Genomic DNA, 21644 nt, shown 5'->3' with positions numbered 1-21644 from the left:
GAAGAAAGTTTTGTATCGTGCCAAAATAAAATGGGGCGCCATTCTGCAGACGGAGGTATTTTGGCACCAGTTCCCCTCGTCTGCAGCAAGATGCAGTCGTCTCGGTCACCACGCGCCACGGGCCGTCAACAGTGAAAATTGAACAGACTTTACTTTTGTTTCACCTCCACATTAGTGATGTGCTTAATGAGTACTTTCGGCAAAGACAAAAGGGTCCTATTATTCCCTTGGCTGTGCTGTTGAGCTCTCAGTATTGATCCGAGTGGCGAGTCCTTCTTTAGGGAGTTACGAAAATTGTTTACTTGGTAGTCACAGTAAAGTTTGATTATTACATTTACTGTATCAAGAAATCATATTGTAAGCAATGTAGCCGTAATCGTGTCACTGTAGAATAGTAACGTCGTCGCCGCGTCATCACACATGATAATCAGTCAATGGAAACTGAACATTAAAGTATTACCTTTGACGATAGTCAATGGTATTACTAGAGGTCATCCAGTGGTCGAAAACTCACCCAAAAATTTGCAATGTACTTACTTCTTTATTTTAACCAAAGTTTAATTCACTATCGCTTACATTGCTCTAAAAACTAGTGGTAGTGAATTAACGGAAAAGGTCGAAAATTGGATTCACTCGTAAGTCGTAATGAAAACGCAACGTTTATATCGACCAGGCCGTGGCTGGATTGGATAAATAGGCCAAGGTGTATGTAGTGGTGGCAGTGGCGCACGCCTTCTAGATCGTCACACACCCACGTGTCTGAGTGAATCGCGTGTGCCTTTACAACTGTACAACGGAACAGCTGATGCAACAATGCTTGTTTCCGTCCGTATCCGGTGTCAACGTCTTTGACACAATCACTTCCGGTGCGGTCAGATGTCAACTAGGGAAAGGAGTTTCATCTATTGATGTTGTACAAGAGTAGTGGGCTGAAATCTAAAAATTTATGTAATAACAACAAATAAGTACCACATATTTTTAGGCTATGTACTGATTTTAAAAATAGTATTTGAATATTATGGTAATATTATTATTTATTATAAGTTGGTGCAAAGGAATTGAATGTGAACCTAGAATTTTTGTAGATATAAACATTACTACTGTATCTCGATAATTTGTGGACCCAATGTCGAGTTACAGAACATAGAACTGTTAAATGAGTTTTTGTAAATTAGTACAACAGACTATTATTTTATATATTTTTTCAATTTACTACTTACATGGGTATTTTTATATGTTGGGTAAACAATCTTCAAAGAAATGACAAATGCTCAACAATTCAAACTTCTTTGTGTTGAGAAGTCGAACATACAATTGTTAAGACATATGCCTACAGCCAGCTGGACGTGACAGTTAACTGTTGACTGCCGAGTTATCGGGTGTCGAGTTAGTAAAGTTTTTCTGTATCAATATGCTGATGAGAGGAAATCTTTGCTAGTGCACACTTGATAGGAGTCTTACAACTAACATGACATCTGAACGTTTGCCGATTTGATCCAAAGTACAACACATTAGTTTGAAGGCTCAAAACTCTGCACAGCTGTCTTTGATTGTTGGACATTAAATAAATGATACAGATTAAATCGACAGCTGATCTTAGTTTCAGTGGTGACAAAGTTATACAGATCATCTCGCTCCATTCTACTCTCGCCCTACAATTCCCAAGTGTCGCTGTCCTAAAGTATCGGTATTGATAATGAAATGAAGATAATGATAATGCCTTGATGCTCAAATACAAACAATAGTATGTGATAAATAACAGTGAAGACAATTAACTTTCTAATTAACTCTACTTCAAATCAAAACATTAGTTTTCAATGGGCAAAATGTGGCAGCATACTGCTACTGCTGGCTGATAAATGAAAAACATTAAAACCTACATATACTAATTAAGTTGTAATTATTTCACTTACAATTATTAAGTTACAATTATTTCAGTGTTTTATAATGTTATACAATTGTAATAAACAAAGCTTATACATGAAGTTATTTTTGTATTATTTCCAAAGAAACATCCGTGGAAAATTACGTGAGAAGTAAAATATAATACTGCAATACAAGACTTGTTAAACTTAAGTTATCTTTGTGATATGTGGTACCTTTTGTAGTTTCTCTTGTGACCTAAACTTTAAGACCAAATCAACTAAAACAGCAGAAGCTGAGAGTTTGTACGTTAGTACGTCGCAGTCTCAACATTGCTAAAATTGAGCTATTTTCGCATCTTTGGCATAGAATGCGCGGCAACAGCTGAAACCCATACAGCTGATTTGCAGGTGATTTTACCGCCAAACTATCCACGTGAGTCACCCACTAAGGCAGTTTTACAGCTTATTTCATGGTTAAGTTTTTTATAAAAAGCGTAAAGATTTTTATACCACTGTTTTTCTAAGATAACTTTGTGACTTGCTTGGAGTGCGAATTGCCTTGAATGTTATCCTTCATTCATTCATTATCTCAGAAGTAACTTACCGGCTAATTATTAAGACACATTAAGGACTTATCATCCCACTGTACATTCTCAAAGACGTGTTAATCGTTTTATCTCCCGTTATACGATTGACCTGATGTCGAATTAATACAGTCAGTTTTTAAGAAATAGTTTTATTTTGTTAAATAAATTTTAAAATTGGGAAAATTACAAGAAATAAAAAGTAAACGTCAAAAGAGACTCTTATACTACACCCTACATACAGCAAATAAATAACACAATACATATAGTTCATTGAATATATAATGTAGTATGTTTCAATTATCCCCAATATCGCAATATCAATCCTATTAATGATCGGGCGTTGCTCTATTAATCCAGAAAATTCGTTAAAATTGCCCATAAACCAAATTAAACTAGGCTTATGTTTTTTACGTCTAAAAATAAAACAAAAAATAAATCATCGAACATGTATGGTAAAATGCCGAACACCTTGACAGTTCGTCCAACGTGACCCGAAGCACAGAAAACATACTACTCCCCCGAAGTAAGTCACTTTGTACAAAATCATACACGAGAAGTTATCATGAGAGTCAGTCAGATTCTTGGATTTGACGTTTCAAAATCATTCAACAAGGGCCTTCACACAGCTCACAAATGAAGTAGTGACCAGTGTCGTGGAAATATTTTATCACATTCCACGACTTGAGGTCAGTAAATGAAGCGATGTAGGACTGACCTCCGTGACCCCGTGACCTCCATCGGTGATAACAGACATGTACAGCCGTTATCAGTCACGACGTTATCACTTACAGGATCACTTGACTCCATTATGCCAAACGACACCGAAGTGACGTCCGTGGATGAAACGGTTTCATGATAATCCCAGTGCTTCTGTGAAATACGCTGTGTTTTATTACTATTATTTTTGTTTTTTAGTGTTTTTTTTTATCTCAGCTCTCGGGAAATATGAGCGAGACTGGAAAAGAAAGTTTTGGTCTGAGTAAAGGAATATATTTTTCGTCGATCGCACTATTCTTCAGGCTTGTTGTATGTTTTATATGATGGGACAAGATGATACCATTGACGATTGGATACATAAGTTGTTGTATTAATAGTCAAAGATGATACGCACAAATTCAACAAGCATTGGTGACACGACGAAATTCATTATCGTAGACGAGAAGGGTAATTTTTTTTCATACATTTCCATTTAAATGCTAAACATTGAATGGCCTTTAAACGTTTTGACAAAACTCCGATCACATGATCCATGGACTTTATTCAGGCTATCATGAGTTGCCTTATCAACCATTCAACAGACAGTCAACTCATAGTGAAGTACTGCACTCGTTTGTGATTAAGTAGTCATATAAGTGTTATGATTGTCAGTAACCTACTAACTACCATGTTTTCCGATTAAGTTTGCTAAAATTGATAGGCTAAGATTACTGTTCTGAAGTTTTACCTCAAAACTTTTTTGGAAATAATTGAGGTTTCGAGAAAAACTGTAGATAATCTGAATCGGGACCTTTTTTGTTAACTTACATTAACAATTACTTAGATTGTATGCAACGACACACAAGTGAAGTTTTAGGCTATTCATCGGCTCTAATCCATCAATCCATCCTACACAACCCGTCCTAACCTAACCCTTAACAGGATTTGCATATAATTATAATATTTTAACTTGAAAAACAGTAGTTGAAGGGAATGAAGAGAAAACGTCCTTAAATTGGTTTTGACCTTGTCCTGAAATTGAATGGGATAAGAAGAAAAATGCAGTTGGGCGCTCTGAAGGCCTGTGTCGAAGAAGAGACGAGACACAAGCACAGGACGAGGACGATATGCAGTTGCGTGGTGGGTTATCTCTGCGACCTTGAGAGGACACCAGAGTGCTTATCAGTTAGTGACCTTGATCCTTAAAGCTGTCAGTGACAATGTCAGTAACTGTCACTCGACGTAACTGTGTGTGACGTTTTACTGACACGTGAGTTAGACACTTTGTCAAACCAGAAGTTAACCGGTTCGATCCCGAGGAGAGTGTCTGTAACATTGTGATGTTTCGAAACTTGACCCAGCTGTTTATTGGGCTATAATAAATTATATAGCTAAAGACAGATTTAGTCAGTAAAAAAGCTACAAAGGACATATACTTTCCTGTTACGGTACTTTCCTGTTAAAGGAAACATTCTTTATTATCGATGATTTTTTTCTCAATATATCGATATTAACAAATTGATACATATCAGCTGACAACTACGATAAATATTGTTGAGTATCAACAAACAATAATGAAATGAAATGTTTCCAAAAATATAACCTAACATAACTAAACAAACTTCCTGTAACATTTAAAAATTCCGTGTTTAACTTGCCTTTTCTATTATCAAACCCAAACGGAATTTTTAAATGGTACAGCAAGTATGGTTGGTTATGTTAGGTTAGCTTAGAACAGTTTCATTTCTTAATTCATATAAACAAACAATTTCTATTTTCTATTTTAAATAAACTATTTCTATTTTAGCCTAAACAAGATCAGTTGACAATATGTAATGAATCGGTAAACAAAAATATCGATATATCGAAAAAATCATCGATAATAATGAATGTTCCCTTTAACAGGAAAGTACCGACATATCACTATCCGCACTCTGCATTCATATTCATCCTAAAGTATGTTAACACAGTGCCGTGCCGAAAAAACGTGATGAAGTAACTTGGGATACTTACTATAAGTAAATTCCTTATCATATTGTAAAATACGAATCTTGGTTGACAAAAAACATTCATGTCACTGATTCCAAATGTATGGCTGGTGATCAACCATTTCTAAAGTTTATATTCAAAATTAAATCATAGAGAAGATTCATTACGAGCGGTAAATGGTTATCTGGAGCAGTAAAGCCATTGCTGTCGTAGTCATACCATTGGCATTATAATCTTATTAGTGGGTATCCTGCTTCTTGTATTTATTTCGTTGGGAGTAACGTTATCAATACTGCTTGTTACCGGTACGCACTTTAAAGTTAAATTCTAATGCAGGGTGATTAGCCTGATTAGCATGGAGCTGTACTGTGTTGCTTTGCAGAACCATATATGAACAGCTTTTGGACTGTTTTGTTTATTTGGCCCTTGGATCAAATTTTGGCCCAGTTCTAAACCTTTATTTTCTTAGGATTGAACCGACTACCTTTTGAATTCCAGACGAATACTATAACCTCTTAGCTATTCTCAGCATAGCTTTATATCAGCTAAATCTCCAACTAATAAGAAAACTAGCGCAACAATTGTCTTAAGAGGGTTTGATTTTAAAGGTCCACAATGGGATACACATAGCTGTACCCAAAGGAAAAGAAAAGTTTGTGCGGAATTTTTATTCCATGCATTTCACTTTTACCCAGGATCGACAACGGATAAAGGTTTGAAAGAGTGAAAATCTCCACCAATTTTATAAATTACCACGTACCAGCAATTTAATGAGTGCAAGATAAGTTACGATTGTTGTTGTTGCCTTTTTATAATCTCAACACGTATAAACGTTTATTTCAAGGTTAAATTCGCTACAGTCTGGCGATAGCGCACGTAAAATATTAGACGGGCCTTGATGATAAGTGCAAAATGCACTCTTATCACGTTTCCTTATTGTTATTCCATGTAAACAAACCATTATTACGTGAACTGTATCTACTGTTATGTAATAATTAGACGAATAGCGGAATCCAAATATTTACCTAGATAAACCGCGATAGGTTACACGACAATTAAGATACTGTATACTCGTTTCTATTATAAATTAATAAATACTAGAGGTAGCCTCGTGGTTGAAAACTCAACCAACAATTTTTTTTTACCATGCAAACTTCTCTATTTTAACCCCATGCTGTAAATAAAACATGTGATTGGAGTTTCTTCCATTTGTTTTGATTTTATATAATACTAGCTGTACCCGCGGGCTTTGCCCCGTTTAACTTCATAAGTATTCGCATGGCTCATTCACGTCCTGGTTGAAGTTCGTTCGCTACGCTCACTCACCTTTAGGTTGGAGCTCGTTCGCTGCGCTCACTTGCCTTCAGGTTAGCTCGTTCGCTACGCTAACTCGCCTCCAAATTGAAGTTCGTTCGCTACGCTCACTAACCTTTTGGTTAGAAATTAGCTGTTGTCATAAATAAAAAAAAATAATAGTACTGCACCCTGTTGGTAATCCTTGTAACTTTTATGCTATTGAACATCATAGAACAAAACCAACTTGTTTAATTGAAACAGCTGTTAAGATTCATTAATTCCTTTTAAATATGAAAAACCATAAGGTTAACATGGGGAACTACAGAGCCACTGGGGCGGTGCCCGAAAGGATTTTTGGGATAATAATATGCTGTAATGTTAATCGGGAATGTGAGCTATCATCATGCCAAATTTCAGCCCAATCCGTCCAGTAGTTTATGCGTGATTGAGCAACACACACACACACAAACACACACACACACAAACTCACAAACTTTCAGATTTATAATATTAGTAAGATTTCGTTGTTAATTCGTCACCCCTTAAGACCAAACTTGTTTAGTTTACTTTCTTGTTGTTTTATAGCACGTAGTGACGATTGATTACCTTTAAGGTTTAATAATAGCTTTGACTATCAATACAATCCAATAGTCAATGATAATAGATAAGGCAGTCTTACACCACTTGAGGGGGAGTCATGTCAACAATGAAATCTGCAAAGTGGTTCTAACCGATTTCCTAATATGTTTATTGCATCTCAACCATTTCATTTGATACAGTACTTGCAAATATAATGCTCTTGTAGTGTTGTAAAAGGATTAGTAGTTTATCGTATTGTGGGATTAACAACAACCCACTACTGCTTTTTGTTGGAGATTGTTTAATTGTTATGACGTTCTTTGCAATGAAGACAATTTTAATTATTTTGACTGTGGCGAAGAAAACACTGTATGTCTCTCTCTATATTGGAAAACTTTATACTCGAAGCCATAGAAAAATTAGCCACACGATGAATGCGAATGCCAAAAAATACAGTACACCCAAACGTTTTGTAACACTTTATTCCATTTATAAACAATTACAGAACACTTATCACACTTATTATCATTGTCAATATGTTACATTAAGACCAACATAAAGAACGATCAAATTTAGAAAAATAAAAATTATAAACAAATGAACAAAATATAAAAAGATAACAAATCAAACACAGCGTGAGTCCAGCCCTTCTCAACAGAAACTAAACGCATGCTTTTCCTCGTGACATGAAATGCTCAAAACATTAATTCGAAGTATATTTCTACTTAAATACGAGTATACAGGGTGATTTATATAAGTGTGCCAGCTCTGTTATTCGAAAGTTATAAGAGATATCAAAAAATGTTAAATTGTAACTGCCTTGGTTTTTTTTTATTTTAAAAAATTTGATCGAGTTGAAAAAAACAATTTTAGCCGCTGTTTTTTCCGATATGGCTGCCAACTTTGATTTTTCTTATGGAAGACCCTATATTTTATGAATGTTTTTGAAAGTAAATGTAATTTAAAAACGTTTTAATCGTTGGCATTTTTTTCTCTAAAACTACTCATTTAGGAGTTACAGCGTGTTAAAACTAAGAAAAAACAGTGTACATTCTGTGCCATGTAGCCCCTATACTAGTAAGGATTAAAATGAGAAAACTATGTATTTTATGGGATTTTTAGAATGTAAATGCAATTTTAAGACTTAATTACTCTTACTATTTTCTCTCTAAACTTACTCATTTAGTAGCTATATGGTGCAGAATGTACGACGCAAGTCATTTTTTTATTTTTTTTTTATAGTTTAACTGTAACTCCTAAATGAGTAGCTTTAGAGAAAAAAAATTCAAGTATAAAAACGTTTTTAAAAGGAATTTTCTTTCTTAAAAATGCATAAAATATATGGTCTTCCATAAGAAAAATCAAAGTTGGTGGCCATATTGGAAAAATGGTGGCTAAATTTTTTCAACATGATCAAAAATGTTTGATAAAAAAACCAAGGCAGTTACAATTTTACATTTTTTGATATCTCTTAAAACCTTCGAATAAAACAGCTGCCACACTTTATCAACCACCCTGTATAGTGTTTTTAGGCAACTGAAGGAGGTCTCAAGTTACAAAATGTGAAACTAATCGAAAGAAATTAACTGATAGAAATCAGTTCACCTATACTGTACTATACAGTACTTCCTATACGCAACAGGAGTAATGCATTGCTTAAGCTATGAGCGTGCAATTGAATGCACATAGTGTAGTGAGTGTCACATTACTAGATGTCAAACAATGTGATGCACTCTAATTCTTGACCCATCCCGCCCCCGCGGCCAGATATAGCTATCCCATCCCACTGTTGTCCCGACCCATTAATAACTTTGTTGGTTGTTTCGTCCCACGGTTGTATTTTGAGATTCTGAAATGTCATTTGATGGTTATAATCGTTATTCTGTATGAGTACAATACCACTTTGCGCCAACGCAGACAATGTATTTAAATATTTACCAAACAATAAAATAATTTCGCTAACGTAAATGTTGCAAGTTAATGTTTTTATGATCACACAAGTATTTGTCTTAGTAGACACATTGGTTTGTCCAGTCTGCTTAAAGAATCTCAATCTTCTTTAAAGATTAGAGACATTGAAGAGTTTTCATGTATAAGAAAAAAAAACATGTATTGTTAAAATAAGTTAAATTCATTTTCAGTTGTATGCTTTAGATTAGTAAACAGATCCAAAAAGTCAAACCAAAGTTTCTCCCGTGATAATAAGCTATCGCTCTCGAGACAAAATAAATAATTGTTTGAAGATTTTGAATTGTTGATAGCGAGTTTGTAGTTTTTTAACGTGGCTTAACTCTGGCGGCTCACAGGTTCACACACACGATGAGTCATTATTTAAATTTACTCATTAGAACACAGGAAGTGGTTGGTTTAAAACGCATTTCAGGAAACTGCACTTGGCAAGTCTGCCAACTTGACGAGTCTTTATCAGAGCTACCAACTGTGCAATCGCAATTGTACTAACGAAATACACAATGCAATTAATTGTTAGACACCTGCCTTGTTCGTTTGACTGTTTTAAAATTGTTTGCAAAAGTTAAAACGGGGGGGGGGGGTTTACAAATATCGGAAGATAAGGTTTTTTTGCTCTTTGTCGAGTGTTGATGTCAAATAATAAATGCCCCTGTTGAAAAAAAATATTAAGCAGGGTACATTTAGGTACATTCCATTTTGACTGATTTCACAATAAGACGTAAAGTCTACTTGTAGTACAACTATCAACTACTTGTTTAAACCTATCAAAGTACAGTAGAACACTGTTTCGCGGGTTGATCACCAAGAGGTCAAAGAGAGGAAGCTGATAACCGATATCAAACGACCTTCCTCTACAAAAATCTTTGTCGATTGTAATTCGAGGAAATATACTGTGTGTATGGTAAAACATTTGGATACGGTAAATTCGTTGCTTACGATACTGCTATTGTAGTAGACTTCTCGTCCTAATGTAATGTAAAATGTAGCACCTGTTTGTATGTGGGTCATGCTGACGACGTTTGAGTGCGCTGAGGTCGGTTAAATAATGTTCATCTATAATATTAAAACGAAAGTGTGTTTTTTTATTTCACGATTCTGAATCAACCACTCGACGGATTTTCACGATTTTTGTGTTGAAAGAAAGATAATTTTGAAAACTATGGAATGTCGAAGCCATAATTTTAGTTTAGGGTCCCAGTTTTTTAGAAATTAAGTTTTAATTTTTAAAAAGTCTAGCAGCCGACGCTAAGATTCTAAACTAGCTATTGGCATAAAATAATTTGCTTAACATAACAGCTGTAAACATTCAGCTTTTGTGTCACAAATTCAGCATTTGGATAAAAATGTAAAGACATACTTAGGGTTGACTTATTTATACTATGTGTAATGCAAATCATTGATACGTTCAATTCTTCTGTAAGAGGATGACAGATCAATTAAATTGTACATAGTAAAATACTAGGATGTTCAAATTATATTTTTTAAAGCAATCTTTGTAATCTTTGATTTGTTTTAGAGCAATATAATTTGTTTTAACTAACAGCTGGTTAAATATAAACTATAGAACTATGAGGTTATTTCATTTACTCTTATTTTGTCATTGATTATAGGAAATAAGTAAGATTAGTAGAGATAATTACACCACAGTTTAAAATAGTTTAGACCAAAATTAATTAAACCACAGTACAAATCGAGGCTCTGTACACGAGTCTTAAATACAAAAGGATAAATGCAAATTATTTTACTATTCCACTTTTCGAGGAAAGAATAGAAAAATAACAATGTTTACATGTTTTAATTCTTCATGGTCGCTTTTTGTTTACATTGATGTTTGTCTGCTTTAACTTTGTTTGGATTAGGTCCGAAAATATTGATGTCATAAAAAGAAGATCAAGAATAATCAGGAATCACGATTTTAAATTACCACCACAACCTCAGCCGAGTTTTATACGAAGATTGAACACAACGTCAACATTGACCTAGGATACTGCAATTAGACAAACCATCCTTTTATGAAATCGTGTTCAGTGTGGTTACGTTTGGGGGTGCTTATCAGCGCCCCCAAACGTGAAAATATCACTTTTATTTCAACTATGAATATATTGTAGTTTAAATTAACTAATATGGGAAATTACGATGTACACTTATTCAATGAGGGTGGGTAATTATTAAGGATAGAACTGATAACGGTATGGATAATTAACATTGACAGTTACGTCATTAGCTTTACTAGCGTGTTTACTTTTTATATTTCTGCTACATGTGACCTGGGGCCCATTTCATAATAAAGTACAAACTAATATTATTAGTAAATCAGCTGATCGCCCAATGCAAATCCAATGGAAATTACAAGTTACAAGTTGTAACTTGTAACTTGTAGTTTATTATGAAATGGGCCCCAGTTCTTTTAGTAATCTTGAGTTCTTTTTTTCCAAACGAATGTTATTTGAACCAAACAGCTGTTTCAAAACAAACTGTTATTGTTTTTACTTTTCTTTGTTTACACTTATTTATTTAGCAATTAATGCAGTGAAATTGATATAAAGGATAGGTGTGACGATTTATGTGTACTGTGAATTTTATTGGATATTAATATTATAGATTATCGTTTTATTTTAGGTCATTTCTATTCAGACCTACTGGAAATTGTGTATAGTAGTTGTATTGTGGAATAATTATGGAAGAGGCAGGTATGCTATGGAAGGTGGTATCGTTGACTAAGTCTATACATTTCTCAATTGACTATTACTCTCTCTACTGTAGGCTACTTATAATCAGTGTGCGTCTGTGCGAATAGGCTGCAAATCTCACTTCAACGCTTTTCACATCGCAAAAATTGCAGAATTGCTGTTTTATTGTAAAATTATCGGATTTAAAATGCATATCGTATAGGCCTATGATGGAATAAAAACATATTTGGTCACATTTGTTTACAAGATGATTTTTCACATTAAAACTGCAAGAAACTTTGTGTTTATATGTGTAAACTAGCTGATCTGAATTGTACACGGTTTTAACTGACTACTGAATTCCCGTACGTAGGACGGGCTAACACCTCGTCTGTCTTTAAAACAAAATCAACACAACAATTCAGCAACAGTTCATGATTTACTGTTTTGCTATAACACGAAAGGGCAAACAATAGTTTAAATATACATTATTATATTCAGTCAAAATAGTTGGCTAAATTTGATAAATATTTACAAATAAATAGTAAACAACAAAACCATTCTACATATTCAAACCAGGCAGAATTGACCTCTTAAACTTATGTCAGTTTGTAATACTGGGGTTCTTAAATCATTGGAAGTGAATTGTGCTGAGATTAAATCATAAAAAATGTCTACCAAGATACCTCTAAACAACATTTTTGTGCAAACTCTAACCGAGAATATTATACGTTAGCTGAATGTCTTGAGAATATACCAACTATGATAATTTAATGAGAGAAATATACCATTTTAACTATCTACTTTAACTTATGACTTTCATAAAGTTATTTAATAGTTATTTTTAGTGAATTTGACTTGGCTAATGCATTTGTAATGTTGATCTAGCTAAATGAATGAGTTATTGAGTCATAATGGTGTTTTTTCATCAGCTCGAGACTTTTTTAATCTTATATCAATGAGTAAGTTTAATTTTTCGTAGATTTTTAAGAGTATTTGTTAAGCTACCACTTAAATACTACAATGCACAAAAATCCTGAAACGCCAATGCGGCAATAATACACATATATTATTTTTCGCGTTCGAATCGGAAGGTTATACAGGTTATACTGTAGTTAGATCCGAGCGAGTTCGATTTTGGGCCAGATGCTATTTTTTATCATTGGGCTTTAGATTAAATCACGATTAAATTATAAATGAGAAAAGCTCGATGTTATGTGGTAAATTTGTTAACGCCCTCTCACAGAAAACACAAACAATACTAACATAGGGAAACACAAATCAATCCAAATAAAACCGGGATTTACCGGGTCCGGTGATATCTTGATGCAATCAATGCACAATTCAGTTACACCTATAGGAAAGTAAAACTGTTGGGCGATAAGGAAAAAGAGTTCATGGTTGGTTCCGCTTAGCCAGTTAATATTTAAATATTTACAGAAATGCTTGGTAGCACATAACAAGGCGGTGATTGTACCAAGGCGACGTGGACGAGTTCGGCAAACTCAGCAACTCGACGAAAACAGCTGAACCAAGCAAACAATCTGCTTTGTTGGTCGCGAGGTGTAAGCTATTCTTTGTTGTATCAAACTGTTATTGACATTTCTAAACAACTTAGCTGTGACAACATAGTTCTCTACACCGTCAAAAACCAACTCAATATTGACTTGACTGCAATCGTTGACTTTGAATAATATTAGTAGATTTTGCATTCTATTTTAGAATAATAGTATAGTGTCATTCTTTATCACATGAAGATTATTTTAAGATGGGTTAATTTTACTTCAGGTCTGTTTAAATAGTATTTTGCTGTTGACTGTTTTCCGTTATATAACTATTTTCTAGCTATTATTACCAATGAAAACTATCAATTTGTAAACGATTGCTTAGTTCTTTTATTTCTCTAGTATTACAACCAGAGTGTAGCACCAACGTTGTACAATTTGCCCTAAACTAGAAGGGTTGAGAGAGTTTACTCAACATCAGCGAACCTGGACTTCAACACTGTGACTGACTACTAGACTGCTGCATACAGCAAGGGGAACTTTGACGAATACTATTCGACAAATTAGTCAATTGCCGTATTTATTTGCAAGAACTTTAATAGATAGTAACAAGTTGTAGATAGAGCGTATGACTTTTTGTTACTTCTGCATTTCTAGACACTTTATTCTGCTCTCCAAGCATTATTTTGACACAAATGTTGCCAGTAACCTCTATGACAAGGCGACAAGGTAGTATCAGTATCCAGCGCATGCGCCGACACCGCGTTGCTTGCTGTAGGTACACTGTCACTGTATTAGCAAGTCATCAACATACAAAGCCCGTCTCAGTCCCTCGTACCGCACACGCTTAGCTGTCGAATGATGTTCATACCTCCCAAACACTTAATGATGTCCGATGTTGGTATTAGATTAAGGTTATGCAAATTTGCCTTACTAAAATGGAGGTCAAAGGTATAAAGGAAGCGATGATTATTGACAATGGATATTCTTTAGGCAGGAGATAGTTGCCATTTCCGATGAGTATTGTTGACATAGGTGAAAGTTTTCGTACTTATGGACGGCGAGATTTGTGACCGTGATACAAATGTGTGTGTGAAGTACATGTACTCAATTACTTTAAGAAAAGTGAAGACAAACTGACCATATTCTCATTAAGTAATTTTAACAAACCACCCTTGTCAAAAGTAGTCTCTTCCATTTTGCACCTTACATGTATACATGCATATAGCCTGGATGGCTAAAACAGAATATAAATGTTTTGTCATGTAAGTGAAGGTTATGTGACATATCGACCTTGTTTAGTTTGATTGTATTGAAGTTTCTGCTTACACTCTGAAGTCCACTCGCTTAAAGTATAACCCCAGCTTGAGTATGCTTGGGCTTGGATAGTTTCCAGCAAAGTTTATTACGAAATGTATTCTTGGCTTTAGTATTTGTCACATACAGTAACGTAGGTGCATTCACGATTCACCAATCGTGCCAATTATCAGGACAGTTTGCAGAACATAATATAAACCGTCCAATCCACATAATCTACTGAATGACACATGATACTGTACAAGGGTGCTTAATACGACAAACAGGATTGACTGACCCTCCCTCCACAGCCCTTGTAACACTACCCTAGTCACCGGCCAAACCCTTGCATAACTGCAACCATAGATAGACAACATCCTCCCTAGTTATGCTTTCTGTATGGAACTGTCGAAGAAAATTAAATACTAATGCTGTTCGATTTATTTGGTTGGGGTTTGTTGTTAACCGTTTGTTTCTTGGTATTTAACTTGTATAAATATTGTAAAAATTGTTTCAGCAAAAAAGGGTTTATTGTAGACAATAGCTTAACGGCAATAGAGTAGAGCAAAGCTGTTGTATTGAAAAGTAAAATTCATAAACCTACTGCACCTCCAAATAAAATAATTAAAATTCAGATTTCATCAAAGCACTCTAAACGCTACCAAGTCCAAATCTACGAACATACTTGTAATATATAAAGTTGATGGTGCAACTTACTGTTGTAGAGTATGGTCGACAGTTGACGGACAAACAATTACGGTAACTTCATAGCTAACAATAGATTTGAGCAGACACATTAAAGATGTGACTAGTTTTAGAACACAATTGAATTGTACCTTTGACCATGTGTACTGCTGTCTTTATAACGCTGGAAAATATAACAATACTTGTTGTAAGAACGAGCTAATCTTAAGCTTGCAGTATTCGAAAATAAGATCACCCACAAAACTGAGGGTGGAAAAAAAATAGAAAAGTCTAGTTTGGGTAAAATACGGTTAATTTGATTTTCGGTAACCAAACAACTGTTTACGAACTACCGATTGTGAGACATAAAAACTGATGACATAAGTGTATCCTGCGTGCAAATAAAAACATAATGTATTCCCAGTCTTCGGCCCATGCGTATACAATATACAGGGTGAGTTTTAAATGAGTTCCCCCCCTACTTTTTTCTACATTTCTTAAGATATCAACTCTGGACCACGTCAGATCATTGTAAAGTAGTAAGTACTTCATTTTGACTGGGTATAAAATTTTGGCCGCCATCTTGGATCTGCCATATTGGATACAAAGTTTTTTTTTTTTCAAATGCAAAGGTAGGATTGTGACCCATCGTTTCAAACTAGATTTTTACGCTGAATATGATGCTGCAATCCGTTTTTAAAAATCTTGATCCATTCTAAAGTTATGAAAACATTTTATAACTTATTTTTAGCCCATTTTAACATTGTACAGTTACAAACTCAGACTATAATCGTAAAATAGAGCTAGATAAAGATAAGTATACACCACCAGTCATTGTCAACCTATTTTCACTTGGTTATGATCACTTGGATACGATTATGGTCTTAGTTTGTAACTGCACAATGTTAAAATTGGCTAAAAATAAAGTTTTAAACAGTACTCATAACTTTAGAACGGACCAAGAGTTTTAAAAACAGATTGCAGCATCGTATTCAGCGTAAAAATCTAGTTTGAAACAATGGGTCACAACCCTACCTTTGCATTTGAAAAAAAAACTTTGTATCCAATATGGCGGATCCAAGATGGCGGCCAAACATTTATACCCAGTCAAAATGAAGTACTTACTACTCTACAATGATCTGATGTGGTCCGGAGTTGATATCTTAAGAAATGTAGAAAAAAGTAGGGGGGGAACTCATTTAAAACTCACCCTGTATAATAAACGTAGACCTAATTTTATTGAACATTGGCATACAGGGAAAAATAGCGAATGATACAAATTAAAACGTCTCACCAATCACCATAATGTAGTTCCATAATATACATGTTTTTAACATATATACATTCAAATCCCCTCGTATTATTTATTTACGAGGGCTTATAGATAATGCATGTCAAAGATAGATTACCAATTCGACCTTGAAACATCACTTGATTGATTTCCTCTCTATTAGACAGTGACGCTAAAGGAACAGACGTGTGAACTGGAGCAAGAACAGCTGATACAACAATGAACAGCTGATAACGCAAACACATGCGACGTGTTACTTTACAGCTTGGTGTAGGCCACGTGTGTGGTGACGATTCTGTTACGATAGCAAAAACGGCCAATGTAAATAGTATCGCTTACTTTTGAATAGACATTCCATCCATATAGTCCAGCTGTTGACAATTTTTTATTAAAAAGAACGTAGCCTCTCACAGAATGCGCTCCTTTAACTTAACTCAATTGTACATGGGGATTGGGGATGTCCACTCAATTTTCTTCCCTAACTTTTATTACCGCACTAGGATAGTTTATGTGGCATCAAATATTCTATAGCTTACAATGCAGTCCTATCAGATTGACTTGGTTGGAAAGGATGTGTATTCAGTAGAAATCTGAAGATTACAACAAGACAATCTGTTGGTGGTTCAATTCAACTACGTCGATTTTAATTTTAAAACTGGTGACAACTTTAACAAGAGGATATCAATGTCAAAGATAAAACTTAATCAATTATACGACTTTGCAAATGTGTCTAGAAATTTTGTAGTGGCTTTGAAAGTAGTCTAGGTGCCTACTGTTAAGAATATTGTGAAAATATTAGATTTTATTTGTATACTATTTGTATAGTATTTGTTATGAATGGAATAATGGTTCACAACTTGAATTAATTTATGAAAGTTATCAAGTGTCGGATTATCCAGTGTGCCGCGCTGTCAATTTTCTACTGTATAGTAGTACTAATACTACATCCATCTTTCGCTCTTTAACGATAAAACATTTACTGCTGCAACTGACACTCACACATAAATAGTCAGTCAGCAGTCAGTCGTTATGAATGGCCTTGAGATAAATTTAACTGCAAGTTTCCAAGTTGAATTTCAACTAACTACGTTTGAGACTTGTTAGTCGCAAGGCTAAGATAAGCACATCTTATTCTGGTCAGCATGGACAGAGTTTAGACCAATAGCGTCGTAGAGGAAGTGTTTAAATTACAAAGCCAAAAGGAAGTTGTCGGACAGCTGTTATGCCTCGTAACGCCGGATGGGAGTTGTCGTTGAAATTTGCAGACCAGAAACTCTCGGACTTATCAGCTGATCTAGCTGTCCCTGACAAAGCTCTGCATCAGCTTCGCGAAACGTCGCTTCAGTGTCGACTTTCCTGCTTTCTGGCATTACGTTCCACGTGTATGTTCAGTGTTTCTTTCCCGGCAGTCCTTTTATACTCAATTTTATTTTTGTGTCAGTTCGAAATAAGTTTTTGAACATTCATAATTTTGATTCTCAAGTATATTTCCATATGGTAATGTAATGGATACGTTGCGTCAACGAATATTCCAGACCAAAATAACTTGCTGATATTAATCAGTAAGAAAGCTTTCACCATATAATAACCATAACAATATAATAATGTCCTACAGTCATCATCGCCTTCAAACACACGCTCTGTCGATGTCTAATCAAGTACATATCAAGCAACACACAAAATAGCCTTGGGAAGGGAGGGTGTTTAAATACTAGTTTCAGCACTAAGTACATTTCCACATATCGTAGGAAGTTTTAGTAATTATTTGTTGTTGTTTTTCAGAAATTGCCCGCATTCTACGCCGAAGCCGTAAAAAATCCCACCACAATGGTAAGTTATCGTATATTTTCAAACAAATTTTATAGAACAAAAATATCACTAACGACTAATTAATTATATCCCTGTCAAATAAGTTTTTAATATACGATAATATCTCTCGCGAAAAAAAACTTTAATCAGAAATATTTAAGTGCCTGTTACCAGCTTAAAAAATAGTATATTACGTTACTAGTCCTGAAAATAAGTGTTTACCGGACGAGTCGAGTACGGGATTACCATACGAGTCCGGTACACACATTTTGGACGAGTTACGTACGATAGTTTACGCCATACTACTAAATCCGTACAAATCCTTATATATTTCCACCAACTAAAGGACTAAAAATCACTAGTCATAAGAGGTTATGTTTTTGTTTATAAGCACTCACTGCCACCTAAATACAGTATAATCAGCTGATTGGTGTCCGGCAAAACTCATTGCAGCACAGTAGTACGCAATGAAACCCCATTTGAATAAGCTGGCGGCAAACAGCTGTTTTCTGGACTAAATCCTTGCGTGGGAAGTTCGTCAAAATAATGTAGTGTGGCGTAAAAACTATTATTAGAGGTTAAACTTCTAGTACTAGTACTAGTATTATTTTAAACTTCAACGCCAATAAAAAGATTAAACAATTGTGTGTTCAAAGTTATTAGTTGATGGTTTGTCAATTGCATGCAATTTAAATCTTGCCTAATATAACCTCATTTAACCTTGAGTGAAGTTGTTTACTAAATCAATCTGACATTTACTCTCCCGCTTTGATCCCGGAATTAATAAAACCGTCATCCTTCGATTTGGATGTGGGCTCATTAAGGCCATTAGTATTTCCTTTCATATCAATTGTTCACGTGACATAATGTTTTCAAATACCGATATATCAACAGAGCATTAGATGCATCATTAGAACTTTGCAGTTACACGAAACTTGGAGTTCAATAGTAATAAAATTAGAAGCGTTTATTTGTTTTTCTTTTACACTTATATCAGCTAACCGAGAATGTGTTTTGTATTTTTTTTTAGGTTGTAGGACGGGGTTTGTTGTATGTTGTTGCTATGTAAAACAGTCAATGTGCTGAGAAACGCTCGATCGATAAGGTCAATTTTATTCATTTATAGCACACGAGACTCCACCCCATCTTCATTAATTATTTCATCGGCAAAGGGGTGATTATGATTGCCCTCTTAATCTTGTACCATACTTCTGTATAATTCATTAGATATCCTTTCCAAATGGACAAGCTACCGGTACACTCAATCTTTTTTATATATAAATAAAATTAGAGTTTTGTCTGTACATTGCTCAGAATCATACATTTTTAGGTTATTTTTACGTTTTATACATTAAAGAAGCCGAAACAAGTCTCATCTAAATTTCTGTCTGTCTGTCTGTCTGTCTGTCTGACACACTCAAGATGGCATTTTACGCAATCTTCTCCAGGAAAACGAGAGTACCTATCAAGACCCAAGTCATTTTAATGTATTCACTGGATTGGCGAGAGTGTCTTTAGCCATTAAAATATGGTCTCACTACTTTGTAATTAAAATTACGGCCGTTCAAAAATGCAGCTTTGTGCGATTTTTGTCAAGTTTTCTTCCATTGTATCACATAATCATCTATGAAACAACGAACAGCTGTTCGGATCAAGATTATTTTTTCTAACTGTCACTGAAATGTTTACAAATGTTGTTTACAAACACCACAACCATTTCCGATCACGTTTTGAAGGCAAATCCCATCCAAGTGAGATTAAAAACGTTTTTATTACATAAAGGATTTAATTAATCGCAAGTGGAATAATATAGTGTAACCGTAAATTAAATAACTAGGCATCATCCAGGTCAGGAACCAGAAATATGTGTATAAAATTGTTTTGGAGTTTTGATAACCAGAAAGAAGACATTGAATCAAGATTGAATCAGTGTTGTATACGGCTGGGAAACTTAAATTTACTAATGACCGTCGCCAATAGCTTAGAAACAATGTTCCACTCATTGACGGCTCTTCAAGGTGGTTGTGTAAAGTGTAAAGCAAAAAATTACAACTGCAGTGGGTGATTGTAACAGAGGTTTACGGATGATGCTGAACTCGATTTTCCAATGTGTCACTTTCTGTTCCTACCATTGACTATATAAAGTCAATAGTTCCTACTCACCGTGTGATGCAATCGCTGGACCATACAGCCAATAGGCCCATAGCCCTTCTCTTGGGTACGTGTGGTACGTATGCTTACCCAATTATTTATAACAACCCTTTCGACAACGATCCTTGATACCGGTACTTTTCCATAGAATACACGGCCTACCTAGGTACTTAAGAAATAAAATTATAAACGTCCAAAAACCCAACGTTGTGTGATTTTTGTCACATTTCCTTATAATGTTAATACGAGATACCAGCAACCATTGTTTAGAGAATACGTAGGCCTAATCTATTAAATAACAGAAAGTTATGTTGTATAAGGTTTTTTTTTCAAACTGACACCGATAAGTTTACATTAAGAGTTGTATACAAATAAAGCAATTAATGGGAAATAACTTTGATTGCCGATAACTTTTTACGAGAAAATCCAAAACCAAGAGATCAATAACCTTGATTAACGCATATAATTGGTCGGCTGTACTACAGTTCTTAACTGTAAACGTTGGTTTTTGGTACGGTACTGGTTCTTTTCCTTTTAACCTTTAGTAGCAGCAAGAATCATTTTTACGTACCAACACATCACAGTAATTTACAAATTAGTTATCGTTGGTGTTGCACCTTATTTATTACAGGCGTAGGCCTATTCAATTTAATTGATGTCTTAACTGTATAATTTTTGCTTTTTCTGTCTGGATTCCAAAATGTTATGCTAAGAAAACTATAACGCATTTTAGTAAAACATTTATTCAGCAAACCATCATGAATTGTTCAAACACTTTGAACGTTGTTTATGTATCAATAGTTCGTGGCCAATTTTGGTAATTTTTATTACAAATTACCAATCTAAATCATCTATAGTAGGCCTACTGTACTTCATTTCATATAGAAAAACCGATTCAGATAGCATTTCTACAGAATTTCGAGTCATCTCCGGTCCAAGCAAATATAAATTGTTATGATAAAATTTTATGGCATTAACAAAGATTTCAAGTACTAATTTTATATGTACCTTTTTATGCTTAAAGCGTAGCAGATTCCCTAATTAAGTTCGGTATTTTTGTGTGTATGTATGATGGTAACGCATTAATGTTCTTGTTTCTCAATGTTTCACGGAAAGGACAAGAGTGCCTTGATAATGAAAATGTCAACCCGAATAAAGTGTTAAATTAAGAGGTTGAGGTAGTACCTTAAATACTTTTAACCATTATGTTATAGTCCTTTAAACTCTGAACAAAATTGTACAAATCCCATTTCCGT

At 34.6% G+C, this 21644-nt stretch overlaps 1 protein-coding gene across 1 annotated transcript in view; it reads left to right on the top strand.

The window, feature by feature from the left end:
• The window catches only part of LOC128994794 (proton-coupled amino acid transporter-like protein pathetic), a 51598-nt gene that overhangs the window by 8995 nt on the left and 20959 nt on the right, over positions 1-21644 (top strand). Inside the window, exon 2 of the mRNA XM_054419572.1 lies at positions 18211-18258. Coding sequence (XP_054275547.1) covers positions 18256-18258 — 3 coding nt within the window. The 5' untranslated portion in view covers positions 18211-18255. The remainder of the gene's footprint in view (positions 1-18210; positions 18259-21644) is intronic.

The sequence above is a fragment of the Macrosteles quadrilineatus genome, unplaced genomic scaffold (genome assembly GCF_028750875.1).
Source record: "Macrosteles quadrilineatus isolate MER2022 unplaced genomic scaffold, UCM_ALF_1.0 Scaffold_5__1_contigs__length_97177068, whole genome shotgun sequence".
Taxonomy (NCBI): domain Eukaryota; kingdom Metazoa; phylum Arthropoda; class Insecta; order Hemiptera; family Cicadellidae; genus Macrosteles; species Macrosteles quadrilineatus.
The sequence above is the reverse complement of the archived record's forward strand: the minus strand, read 5'-3'. Positions and strand labels throughout refer to the sequence as shown.